This window comes from Squalius cephalus (assembly GCF_949319135.1).
Source record: "Squalius cephalus genome assembly, chromosome: 5".
NCBI classification, from domain to species: Eukaryota; Metazoa; Chordata; class Actinopteri; order Cypriniformes; family Leuciscidae; genus Squalius; species Squalius cephalus.
This window is the reverse complement of record NC_137126.1, coordinates 43,725,375-43,739,769: the sequence shown is the minus strand read 5'-3', so window position 1 is coordinate 43,739,769 and position 14,395 is coordinate 43,725,375. Positions and strand designations below refer to the sequence as shown.

General features: G+C 35.1%; 1 protein-coding gene across 1 annotated transcript in view; it reads right to left on the bottom strand.

Annotated features, from left to right (window-relative positions):
* The window catches only part of fbxw8 (F-box and WD repeat domain containing 8), a 26,706-nt gene extending 12,311 nt beyond the window's left edge, over window positions 1–14,395 (bottom strand). The window contains exons 1-7 of the mRNA XM_079870355.1: window positions 11,586–14,395; window positions 11,398–11,502; window positions 10,552–10,716; window positions 10,345–10,433; window positions 10,094–10,245; window positions 8,121–8,317; window positions 7,700–7,924 (exon numbers count right to left, since the gene is read on the bottom strand). Coding sequence (XP_079726481.1) covers window positions 7,700–7,924; window positions 8,121–8,317; window positions 10,094–10,245; window positions 10,345–10,433; window positions 10,552–10,716; window positions 11,398–11,502; window positions 11,586–11,957 — 1,305 coding nt within the window. The 5' untranslated portion in view covers window positions 11,958–14,395. The remainder of the gene's footprint in view (window positions 1–7,699; window positions 7,925–8,120; window positions 8,318–10,093; window positions 10,246–10,344; window positions 10,434–10,551; window positions 10,717–11,397; window positions 11,503–11,585) is intronic.

Genomic DNA, 14,395 nt, shown 5'->3' with positions numbered 1-14,395 from the left:
CATTACAGGATTCAGGAGGTTATGGAGACGTTTACACAAGTAAACAATGATTTAGCTGCTGCGTTGGGGTTGAGTACATTTCACAAATAGCATTTTCATAAACACATTACTTTACATGCATCAAAATTCAATTTTGCCATGTGAAAATACACAATTTTCAATTTAATAAAATGTGCACTACTGTTCAAAAGTTTGGGGTCAGGTTGTAATAAATAAATTCATAGTTTTATTCAGCAAAAACGGAGTGAAGGTATTTTTAAAGTTACAAAAACTTTGTTTTTCATGTAAATGCCGGTTCTTTCTATTCATCACAGAATCCTGAAAAAAATGTATCACGGTTTCCACAAAAACATTACTCAGCACAACTCTTTTCAACATTGATAATATTAAGAAATGTTAGAATAATTTCTGAAGGATCAAGTGACTGAAGACTTGAGTGGTGATGCTGAAAATTCAGCTTTGCTACCACAGTAATACATTTTTAAATATATTAAAAGACAAAATTATTATTTTAAATTGTAATAATATTTCAAAATATTACTGTTTTACTGTATCATTGATCAAATAAATAAATCCTTGGTGAGCAGAAGACACTTCTATCTAAAACAATACAAATCTTACAGACTTATAAAATCTTATAGGAATGTATTAAAGTAAAGAATACATTTGGTATATAAAATTTTCTATAACAGAATATGTTTTTGTATTGTGACTGTTGAAGTTTTGGTCACACTTTAGATTAGGGTCCAATTCTCACTATTAACTAACAATTAACGACAACTTTTGCATACAACTCATAATTACTGCTTATTAATAGTTAGTAAGGTAGATCTTAAGTTTAGGTAATATAGGATTATAAAGGGTTAGTTCACCCAAAAATGAAAATTACCCCATGATTTACCCACCCTCAAGTCATCCCAGGTGTATAAGACATTCTTCTTTCAGACGAATACAATCTGAGTTATATATTTTAAAAAAATGTCCTGGCTCTTCCAAGCTTTATAATGGCAATGATCAGCTGTATATTTTTTGAAGTCCATAAAAGTGCATCCATCCATGATAAAAGTGCTCCACACAGCTCTGGGGGGTTAATAAAGGCCTTCTGAAGTGAATCGATACATTCATGTAAGAAAAATATACATATTTAAAACTTTATCGACTAAAATAACAAGCTTCCGACAGACGGCCTACACAAGTCGACTTAGGCCACAAGAGCAACTCTTGAAGATGAATGACGGAGGATGTAGGAGTAGTGTAAGCTTTGACGCCTCTCGCGGTTCAAACAAACAGGGCTGGGCAACAAACTCAAGCTCCTCCGACATTTCTCTTTAAAAATTCTCGTTTTAGGCTTCTAATTCGTAATTTGTTTTGCTCTATCCTCTGCGCTTCTGTGTTCGTCATTACGTTGTGCGTCAAGTTCAAGTGTTACTCTTTCACCGTAAATCGATGCGTACAGCCCTCTGCCGGAAGCTAGTTATTTTAATCGATAAAGTTTTAAATATGGATATTTTTCTTACACAAACGCATCGCTTCGCTTCAGAAGGCCTTTAACCCCCCGGAGCTGTGTGGAGCACTTTTATCATGGACAGATGCACTTTTATGGACTTCAAAACTTAAATGGCCATTCACTGCCATTATAAAGCTTAGATGAGCCAGGACATTTTTTAAAACTCTGATTGTATTCGTCTGAAAGAAGAATGTCATAAATTGTACACCTAGACCTAGGATGGCTTGAGGGCGAGTAAATCACGGGCTAATTTTCATTTTTGGGTGAACTAACCCTTTAAGGGATGTAGAATATGGTCACGCAGAATTAAGACATTGATATGTGCTTTATAAATACTAAAAAACAGCCAATATCCTAGTAATATGCATGATAAGAAGCAACAAGTTAATAGTGAGAATTGGACCCTTAACTAAATTGTTACCAAAAAAAAAATGTGCGCAATCTTATGAAATGTTATAAGATTTTATTATAACAACAAAATTGACATACATATATACATATATACATATTATATATATATATATATATATATATATATATATATATATATATATATATATATATATATATATATATATATATATTTGTTGTTATATCCACTGAAAATGTCACTTTCTTGTCTTTTTGTGATCAATAACTTAGCGGTTGGTAATTGTTTGTTTATCTATTTAAAAATAAATAAATAAATAAATATGCTTCAAGCATGTAAATAAACAATTATTTTCCTTAACAAAAATTTTATTTCTACAATATGTTTAAATAAAAGTCAAAATCTAAAATTAAGCCTTGGTACCTACAATGAAGCAAATATAGCACTTTGTTTACTGGATGAAAGAGATATAAAATCAAATAAAAATAATTAAAATCAAATAAAAATAAAATTGATTGGTTATTATAATCCTTGGATGTTTTCTGAAAGTTTGGTAGTAATAAGAAATTTTTCTAGGTAGACAATAAAACTGTTAAATACATAAAAAAAAAACATCAAATCATTTACATTTTTAATGCGTCCCCTGATATTTGGTATAATTATACATTTTCTATCTCTTTTATCTTCCAGAAATTCGATCAGAGTGGAGATGTTAATCATATTCATACTGATCTCACGAGACACTGCATGTCTCTGATTTTCAGCACCTGGAGGTGCAACAGTGTGCCACATTTTCACCAGCCTATCTGGCTGTTAAACATGAAAGTGGCGCCTCAGGGTTTGCCAGCATGATCTGCGTGTGTGTGTGTGTGTGTGTGTGTGTGTCTGGGTCAGTGCTTCAAACACACACATACACAACAGATGCCCAGAGCTTCCAGTCTTCCAGCTTAAAAACAAAGATGATTACAATAGAAAGCTAAAATAACGCACTTGACTAGCACATAGGCCTACACTAAATATAGCAGCTAGAGATAAGCAAACCAATACAGATTGAAACATGTAAAAGTGTCTACTCTAGACATCTTGGTAAAAACTGCTTAGATCCCAATCTCATCCTAATCATTACATGTAATCATAGACGTGCAGTGGTAATAATAGTAATTCAAAAGTCCAAATAGTGCTCAAGTTCAGAAATAAACACCAAAACATGATGTATGACTCACTCTGTTACTCCATTTGCCTCCTTTGTTTTTGACAAGTTTTAATGAGGCATATGTCTTCTCATTTAATAACACACAAACACCTTGGATTCACCAGCGTCAGTTCTGGCACGTCTGACTTCCCTCTCGCAGTCTGAAAATCCTGTCAACATGCAACACGGCTGACAGACATGACATTACACACGGATGCGAAAGGTGCTAATCATGAATAGAATGGAAACTTGTAGAGTATTCACAGAGGAGTGACACAACATGAAACAAATGAGTATGATTCCTGCTAAATGTGCTAGTGCCAGATAAAGTCCTGAGATTCTAGACAGTCTAAAGAAGGATGCGTCAAAATAAGGGGAGGGAAAAATTTCCACATCTTAGTAGAATGATGGTAAATGTCTGTGAAAAACAACACATTAGCCTTGTTAGACAAGTGGTTTGAGAACATATAATCCTTAACATACACAAAAATGTTTTTTTAAAAAAGTCTCTTGTGCTCACAAAGACTGCATTTATTTGATCAAAAATACAGTAATATTGTAAAATATTATTACAATTTAAAATAACTGTTTTCCATTGGAAAATCATTTACAATGTAATTTATTCCTGATGGCAAATCTGAATTTTCAGCATCATTATTCCAGTCTTCAGTGTCACATGATTCATAACTTTTTCCTATATTCTTATAACAAATTTTCTTTACGTATAAGTATGCAACAAATTAAGACTTTGATTCCACCACACTGTAAAAACTAAAGGGGGAAAACATGTTTCACATTACTTTAACCCATCAAAATACGTTTTTTTTATAAGTTATACAAGATTCAACTAATTTAAGTCAGTTTAACGTAATTTAAGTTGAAATGACTTAAACATCCAAGGTGATTATACTTGCATTTTTATTTATTTTTACAGTGCACACTTCTTTGTTAGGGGATGCAAAAATGAGTTTGTCAAAAATGTACAAGATGTGCAACAAGAAATATTCTTGTAACACCTTCCATTAAAGAGTGAAACACGACAGTCCACTAGAGGCTGACTTTGACAAACTGTCCTGTCGTTCAAACTCTCGGCTCACTCTAAATGGCCGCTCCGGTGCCCGCTTGGTTAATGAGAGTGTTTAAATGGGGGTGATGTCAGTGGAGAAAGAGAGCCAAAGCATTGTGTGATACAACAGGACACCATCTGCATCCATCTATCAAGCACTCATCTGATTACTGTCAACATGTACGCCTTTCGCTTCACTGAAAAACTACCAGTTTCCCCTGAGAAAACCCATCCCTCCCCCTCGAGCACTGATCTCCCCCCTAGACATGAATGCTGTCTATTTAAACGGTTGCATTAATACGCTGGGGACTTGCAGGGGGGGCTATTGTGATTTGGAGAGGTTTATTTTAAGGTCTATTTTCACATGATGTTCGGGCTTTTAATCAGGAGAGTACGAGTACAAGACTGCACGGGCTCAAACTCAAAGCTCTGGAGGAACTTTGCACCAGGGTTATTATTATCGTTTACTGAAACAATAAAAACTATGTTCATTACTGTAAATAAAACATTAACTGAAATAAAATAAACTGTATAAAGATAGGCTTATTTCTAGCCATTTATCTGTATTACTATTCTAGCTAGTTGCCAAGCCAACATTTCTCATTTTTGTTTAGTTTAAGTTGAATAAATAAAATAAAATGAACAAACTAAAACTTAATAAAAACTATATACTTTTTTAAAAACAAAACCAAAACACAAAAAAAAATATTAAAACTAACTTATATTCAAATTAAAAGAGAAAATCTAATTAAAAAATATTAAAGGTGCACTATACAAATTTTTTGTTAAAAATTAACCAAATTCAAAAGTCAATACACCATCAATCCTTCTTCCAAAACGTGTTTTTGTCTTACCCTGATTTACTATGGTAACGGTAAGCCTATTATAAGTGTTTATATTTTTGATCAACGGTGCTTTACATGCGAAATTGCGTACTTGCGTCACTCGTCCATGTGCATCTCGTCATATATCCGTAACTGGAGAAAAGTTGCTCCGGCTACTTTGATGCATGTTGGGTGGCACAGGTTAGTTGTCACAACGAGCAAGAAAGGTTGACATGAAGCGCTAAATCTCCAACCTCCGGGGACGGAGAGGATCTAACGTCTGCTAGCACAAAAAACGAACAGAGCTCGTAATAAAACAAGAATCAACATTGGCTTTGCTTTTCAGAGATGGCGAGAATTGAGGGATTTTAAATGTAAAAGTGTCGCAGAGATGACTTTTTATTACTCAACATATTACTTTAACATCCAAGGAACCTTTCAATTCCACAAAAGGTTCTTTAGATTTTTTAGATAATGGTTCTTTTAAGGTTCTTTGGGGAACAAGAATGGTTCTTCAATGGCATCGCTGAGAAAATCCCCTTTTGGAACCTTTATTTATAAGAGTGATTAGTGATACTAAAATAACACTGCTTTGGACCATATAGGGCACGCTAGAGTTAGAAACAAACTAGGGACTCTTGGGAGAAGCATTGGGACCCAATTTTGTGTTAATTAAAGTAACTGGTCTATTCCTAAGATAATAACATGAGCACAGAGCAACTTTTTATTCATTGCGACTTTGGGAATACGGTCCCAATGCACTTCGCTAGTGGGGTCAAATTATGTAAACAACAGGGATCGGCCACATGAGATCACCAGACCGCACTTGTTGACATTATGTGGTGGTGTGACTTAGTGGTCAAAGCATGTAAGCAAAAAAAAACTGTATATATTTTATATAAAACTAACAACAAAAAATAATCTAATCAAATTTTGTTTTAGTAAGAGATTACTCTGGTAAGAGACTGCTTAAAAAATCAAATCTCGAAAACCTAATGTCTCCTCTGATGCATAAATTAACCAATCAGAATGGATATGCAAATAAAAGGCAGCTTAAAATGGGAAATGGAGAAGGAAATGAAATTTGCCTCCATCTGTAAAAATAGCCAATCATTTATCAGAAGTGGCCTCTCAAACCTGTATATGGCACAGCAAGATTTGCCCCATTAGTTTCCTACATTGACAATAAGATATCCAATGGAAAAAATGTATGGTGGGACTTGATTAAATTTTTTATAAATTGATTTGATTATGAAAAGTGGCATTGCATAACAGAATGGTATTGAAAAATAAGAGTGCTTGGTGAGGTCAGGCAACAAAAGAAGGTCGTTTTGTCGGAGCCGATAGCCTCACGGGCAGTGCTCTGACATTTAGCGCGATTAAGCATCGGCGACACAAGTTCCCGCCCCCGTCTCTATCTCCCACTTTGCTTTCTGTCAACTCTATACTATCGTATTTCAATAAAGGCAAAAACAATGTGTTAAGGCAAATTAATGTGTTAAACAAGATAAATGGAGTATGCTTAATTTCACGATAAGTGTGCAATTAATTGCGATTAATCACACAACAAAAGTGATTAATCTGATTAAAAAATATATAACGATTGACAGCACTATATATATATGTGAAGAAACAGAAAAACCAGAAATTTTCAGAAAACCAGATGCTTGAAGAAACCTTCCTGCAAAGGTTTCTTCAAGCATCTTGGAGACGTTCCCGCAGTTCTTCTAGATTTAGTCTGTCTCAGTTTTTTCTGTTTCTTCATGTAATCACAGACGGACTCGATGATGGTGAGATCAGATCATCCTGGCTGTTTTCAGACTCCTTGTGCATACACAAATCTCACTGGATTATTACAATTAATGGCAAAAAGAATGTTTGGAAATGTAAACTGATATTTCCTACTGACACACTACAGCAAAAGATATAAATAACTGACTTAAAACCATTTTTTTTTGGGGGGGGGGGGGGGGGGGGGGGGTATTAACATGCCTGAGACTTTTGCTCATAACTGTTAATATTTACGCTCTACCATAAAGGTTGGGGTCGATTAGATTTTTTTATGTTTCTGAAAGATGTTTCGGTAACAGTTTACAACAAGGTTTCATTTGTTAACATTAGTTAATGTATTAACTAACATGAACTAGCAGGAGCAAAACATGTGTTACTGTATTCATTAATCTTTGTTAACATTAGTCAAATTATTTGTTCATGTTATTTCACAGGGCATTAACTAATGTTAACAAATACAACTTGTAATTTCAATAATGTATTAGTAAATGTTGAAATTAACATTAACAAAGGTTAAATTACAGATTAAATTAAACATTAAATTAAATTAACTGAAGAATAAATGCTGTTGAAGTGCAGTTCATTATTAGTTAACGTTAATTAATGTAGTAAACTAATGTTAACTAATGAAACCTTATTGAAAAGTGTTACCGAAGCTTCTTATGCACACTATAGCTGTATTTATCTGAACAAAAATAGCCAAAAAAGTAATATTGTGAAATATTATTAGAATTTGAACATTTAAAATTTTACAATGTAATTTATACCTGTGATCAAAGCTGAATTTTCAGCATCATTACTCCAGTCTTCAGTGTCACATGGTTCTTCAGAAATCATTCTAATATGCCAATTTACTGCTCAAGAAGCATTTCTTATAATTATCAATGTTGAAAACAGTTCTATTTTTTGTATTTTTTGACATTTTTTTCAGGATTCTGGACACAGATACCTTGTTGCCTCCGTCATTCATGCCCCATCCACAGCTCTTGATCCCCAGGACGGCTCTGCAGGATGACACGTCCACACAGGTCACTGGATGGTCGTACACAAAGTGAAGAACTTTTGGCTCCTGTTCTTCCTTCCATCTGGAATCCAGCAGGTAAACGCTCTCCCCTGCCCATGCTGTGACCAAAGGGAAGTCCCGTCTCCCTGGCACCACCAATACCCCATCTACCTGAAAAACACAGTTTCTCTGATGAATACATGACTGGTTAGTGCTTTATGCACTATTCTGTGTGAGTTGTGGATGAATAAAACAACTTAATTCTATGGAATGCCTTGCTGGTGCCAAAATCACCCACATGCATGACTCATTTTATCAACTGTTACTATGGTTGGCATCTGCTCTGCACGTCTCAGATTAGACTTACAGGCTTTGGTAACTGAACGAGACATCGTGATTTCCAGTAGCCCTTCTCATCTGGTGCGTCCATCCGCACTTCTGGTCCTGATGCTGAGGCCAAAGCAGGACTGTCAGGACTTAGATCCAGTGCATGAACCCTTTGGAGGTGCTGGTACCGGTGAATGGGCTCAAGACCGGTTTCAGTGCTCCACACATCTACACACCCTAAACATACACAACAAAATGTATTATAAGATTTATAATTTCAGTTAAAAGTCTAGTTAAAGTTAGTTCATGCATTAACCATTATTAACTAACAGTGAGCAATACATTTGTTGCAGTATTCATCTTTATTAACATATAAAATAAATTCAGACTAGTGAAAAGTAAACATCCAAAATACACTTTTACGTGTTTATTTATTGCACTTTATCTATTTGTGTCAGTAGATTTCTCAGAAATTTCCACTTCAACAGAACTTACATACACCAAATCTTCCTATTCACATTCTAAAGGTTTTTACAGAAGGGTCTGCTTCGCCTAGTTGTATACAAAATGTTCTTCCTAAAAACATGGTGATTTATGGAGTCGTCACATTATTTATATAGTGCTTTATACCATACAGATTGTCTCAAAGCAGCTTTACAGAGATAAACAGGAAAATTATAATTTAATGATTTAATTCTGCTGTAAAGCAGCTCTAAAAAAGACAATAGTGTCATTATTCAGCTGAAGTCAATTCAGTGTTGATTCAGTTCAGTTAAATGACTGCGTAAATTACGGAATGAGTTCAATTAGCAGTGATAATCAATCAAGGGAGCAATAAAATGGAGATATCCACAATCCCCTCTGTATAAATCTAATATGTCAAAAAAATTAAACAAGAATTAGAATCTGTTCAATGTGTTCAAATTTCTGTTGTGGAAATGTATACAAATGGATATTTAATTATATCATTCCAAATTAGCATATACAGTGCTATGCATAAGTTTAGACACCCATGCTAAAGTTGACTAAAAAGAGGAATAAAAAATCATCTTTTGGAAATTAAACTTAATGCCTTAATTTAAAAAATTAGGAAAAATCCAACCTTTAAGGACACCAATTTTCTTTGTGAATGAATAATGTATCGTAAATAAATAAATGTTCTTCCTTAAAATACAGGGTGCATAAGTTTGGACACCCCTATGTTAAATTCCCATAGAGGCAGGCAGATTTTTATTTTTAAAGGCCAGTTACTTCATGGATCCAGGATACTATGCATCCTGATAAAGTTCCCTTGGCCTTTGGAATTAAAATAGCCCCACATCATCACATAGCCTTCACCATACCTAGAGATTGGCATGGAGTACTTTCCATAAGATCATCTCTCAATGCAAATCAAACTAGCTATTAGGCTAACTGAAATAAAACCATGCCAATCTCTAGGTAATCTGCCTGCCTCTATGGGAATTTAACATAGGGGTGTCCAAACTTATGCACCCTGTATTTTAAGGAAGAACATTTATTTATTTACGATACATTATTCATTCACAAAGAAAATTGGTGTCCTTAAAGGTTGGATTTTTCCTAATTTTTTAAATTAAGGCATTAAGTTTAATTTCCAAAAGATGATTTTTTATTCCTCTTTTTAGTCAACTTTAGCATGGGTGTCTAAACTTATGCATAGCACTGTACAATTACAAACATAACATTTTAGAACACAAAAAAACTTTAGCAATACTTAACGTAATCAGGGGGAACTGTGGATGTATGGTGATATATATTTTAATTACATTTGTTACATTATTCAATTGCCATGTCTTAAAAATACTAACATTAACTAAGATTAGCCTAATAAATGCTTTAGAAGTATTGTTTCATTGCTAGTTCTTGCTAACTAATGTAGTTTACTAATAGTTACAAAGAAGTGTAAGATGTGTAATCGATTTTTTTTTTAAAGGAAATGTCTTATCTTTCCAGCAAAAAGATGGTGGTAAAAAAAAAGTAAAAATCTCTTACCATTCTCATAAGCAGCTGTGGCTACAGTCTTATTGACACGTACGTGACTAACATAAGGGGCAGGGGTTTCATCTCTGATGGAATGTGTGGGGTGCAGGTATGATTTGTCCCAGTGAAGCGTGTCCCACAGACGGACATCACCAGAGGTATAACTGTATAGAACGGATGCACACAATGATTATAGGATCAGTAGTGCTTGGATAATTGAAAACATACAGCTTATTAATTATATGCGCCTTAGTAATACACACCCAGCGATAACAAGGCCACCACAGGAACTGACGTCACACAACACCTTTCCTAACTCGTACTGCAGGTGACGAATGGATCCAACACGATTCTGTTCATTTCAAAAGTGTAAAAACATATTTTAACGACAAATTAAATTACTTCTATAATTATAGTTCTAAATTCATTATGTAACATGAATTCTGGGACCGTAATGGCATGGTGCTGACCTTCCAGTTTGACTTCACCCCGTTCTCTGTGTTGCGGCAGTCTCTGAGCGTGCTCTTCCAGCAGGGGGAGTCAGAGATACTTGCCCCATTGTGAAAACCTTCATCCAGACACAATCTACGCCACAGGACCTCATCCTCAGCCAGCACCTTCCAGGATTTACTCACCTGACACAAAAGCAAAGAAGAGAATATTAACCACTTTACTTCTATAAAATAAATGTCACAAGACATCCATAAAATATATGGATGGCAATTACAGCAAATGTGTTGCTTTGTGGCAGTGAGAATTTGAGAAACCAAATATTCTCTGAATATTATCATTTTCCAGTACTTTCCAAACGTGATTACGTAATGTGTGAAGTCATGGATGTGCAAGATGAGCATTCGTGGTTAAAAAGTATATACATTTTGATTTCTTTTTACAAAATGACAGATTGTTTCACTAGATAAGACCCTTATTCCTCGACTGGGATCGTGTAGTCTTTTGAAGCTGCATTGAAACTGCAATTTGGACCTTATCTATCTATCTATCTAATCCTTTAAAGGGATAGTTCACCCAAAAATGAAAATGGTAACCAGACAGTTGACGGCACCCACATCCTGCACTTCCATAGTATTTATTTCCTACTATGGAAGTCAACTGTCTGGTTACCAACATACTTTAAAATATATTCTTTTGTGTTCAGCAGAAGAAAGAAATTCTTACAGGTTTGGAACAACCTGAGGGTGAACTATTTTGGGGTGAACTATCCCTCTAAGGTTGTGTCGCTGCTATTCCTATGTCAGTGGAAATCATGTAGAATAGAATGTAATAGAATAGACATTTATGCACTGATTTATATTTACCTGAGCACATCGTCCTAGATCAGTTCTGCCCAGGAAGTGGAAAATCTTTAGCGCTAGCTCATAGGGCAACTCCACGTCAAAGAATGGGATGTCATTCACTTCATTCTAAAGTAAACACATAATTTCCGGGTTTATTATTAAGACAAGCACAGTTAATAGCATGAACAGCTACATAACAGGAGCGTTACCAGGTCTTGAAGGAACTGCTCAAGCAGTTTCTGGCGCTTGTTTTCTTTTTTGGGGGGCGCGTGTGTGTTGAGCGCGTCGCTGTCGGGAGCGCGTTTCCTGCGCGTTCTCTCTTGCTCGATTCTGTCTAACAGTGGACTACTTCTCCCGTCTAACAAACCCTCGGCGATCGACACATACTCCGGCTGCTCTTTTGATGCGGGCTGAGTTTGCTGGGACGCATTGCTCTGCTTCTCCCAAAAGCTAGTGCTTTGGTGAACAGATGAACTGTCTTTACTGAGATGACCAAAATATCTCTCTTTGTCTGTGTTTTTCTCTAACTCCTGCTTCCAGCGCTCTCGAAAGGCCAAAAGCTCATCCTCTTCCATCCCCATTTAATTAAGTTGTTTTTTCATTCATATTCATAAATGTCATTCACACACAAGTATTGCTGAATACCGCTGTTGCCATCAAAACAAACAGTGATCCGACCGCGAAATGGCCTCGGCTGGAACATCATGTTTAGGTAAACTGTTCCGCATGGCGCATATTCCTCACGTGACCCAACCAAAAGAACAATTATTTACAACACAAGACAATGACTGTGTCTCAGAGACTAATAAAACATTTCGAGCACCATCAACGGAGCTGCAAAAAATACTCGCTTATAATGAATAAAACTTCACATGTGACAAACATTTACTAAATGTATAGAAATGTTTGAGACAAAATTTCTAGACTCATATTCTATTCTATTCTATATGTTTGTCTGATGCCCAAATATATTACATCACTGATTACTGTGGTCTGAGACTTCAAAAGGCTTCAAAACGGAAACAATAAAGGCATCAGATTCTGTCCATGTGTGTTTATCACTCAATATGGGTCAGCACCATCCGATAGGCTATACAAAAATGTGTAATTTAGAACTATTGACAAATATAATTCATGTCAATGAAAGAATGAATTAGGGCTACAGGTTACTAGATCCTTATATTGAATTCATATTTTGTTACATGTATTAAATGCAGTATCTATTTTTGGCTACACTTTATTTTAAGGTGTCCTTGTTACAGTGTAATTACATTTTGTTTTGGATATTGATGTTGCCATTTCCCTATTTCAATGTTATGTTATTTGCTTGAATGATTGTGAAATTGGAAAGTGCCTGCAGTTCTTCCTTTGATTATTATAAGACAGGGTGAATAAGCAACAGTTGTGAAAGTTAGGTTCCTGAGTTTGATACTTTTGTAATCAACCACAAAGTTTAACAAGAGGGTACACAGGGGTGAAGAGAGCTTTCTGCAACAGCAATCTCTAATATTACTGTTTAGAGATTAAGAGAACTTTTATTTTGCATTAACTGCTTTGTATTTGATTTGACTACCCTTTACCCTACCTGAATAATCATAGGGTTAAAGGTGGAAGATAAAATGTCACATCCACTAACAATATTTAAGCACCGAGTAATATTAATTAACAACATGTTAATAGGGTTAGGGTTTGGTTGAGGGTAGTTGCATGTAATTATGAATAATTTACTGTTATTACTATGATAAGTACATGTAGCATAACAAGGACCCTGTATATTGCCCTATTTTGTAGCCTACCCTACTTCTGCAGCTAGGATTTATGAAATTGGGTATTAAATCCCAAGTAGTTTTACTATTTGTGTGAGCAAAGTTGACATGGTTGTGAGTGTGACAGAATATGAGCACAATTACTTGAATGAAAAAATGCAATGTTGCTGAGCCTGTATCAGGTGAAATGTAAATAAAGGACCTTCAGGATGAAAAATGACTTTAATTCTGCCTGAGTTCATAAAGGTTTTTATAAATACCTCATGATATAAGGACAGTTGAAGTTGTAGGGACATGTTTTATTAGCATCGGTAAAATTAATCAGACAAATAAACTACAAAAGATATAATTCAATTGTATATAGGCTATGGAATATAATGGAATTGGTTTTATTTGTTTATTTTGTTTATTTGGAATATCGGGAATTCAATGATTTTATAAGCTTTTTAATTGTGTTTATTCTATTCATTTTTATGAGCTTTTTTATTCTGTGCTTTTAAAAAAAGCTTTTTAACACAACCTTTCTCTTTAAAAAAATATATAAATATTTGAATATCAGTTTTAAAATGTCCTGTTATTCCAATGCCAGTGAGAGCAATATACAAAAGGATAGAGTAAAATTGAGTAATAGAACAGGCAGTTATGCGCTCATTCAACTTTTCTGCAAAAATGCACATGTATGATACAAAAATTCCCACAAATTACTTAAAAGATTTTATATTGTAGGCTATACCAAACATTTAACATGTTTCTACTTTATTGGAGTCTATAATGTGCATTATAAATGCTGTCTAGGTAGGCAGCTTAATAGGGTTTGAGACGCAGCCGATGTTTTTAATGTTTACATGCATTCAAAATCTCATCAATAGAGTAACAGCTCACCTTTGAATGAGCACAACCGATACAACACATCGCAGATGCAATTCATAATCAGTAATGTCTGTAGCCTGAATAATTTGCGCGACCACCCACCCACCCCCTTGTTGCAGGAAAGACAAAGCGCGTGACGCAGAGAACAGGACAGGGAAGAGTTAACCATTACCGCTGTCTTTGGGGAGATGGTGATGTAAACCCCTAAACCATGTGACACTTTAATAAATCATAGCGCCGACAGAAACAAACACACACTGTTCCATCGACAGGCGAACAAAACACCATTCTCCACGTCTAATTCAAAGAGTGCAGCGGGAAAAGAAGCCTAGACCGAGCGCGCGCGGAAGGATGTGCTGTCTGCCGGTGGAGGAGCAGACTTT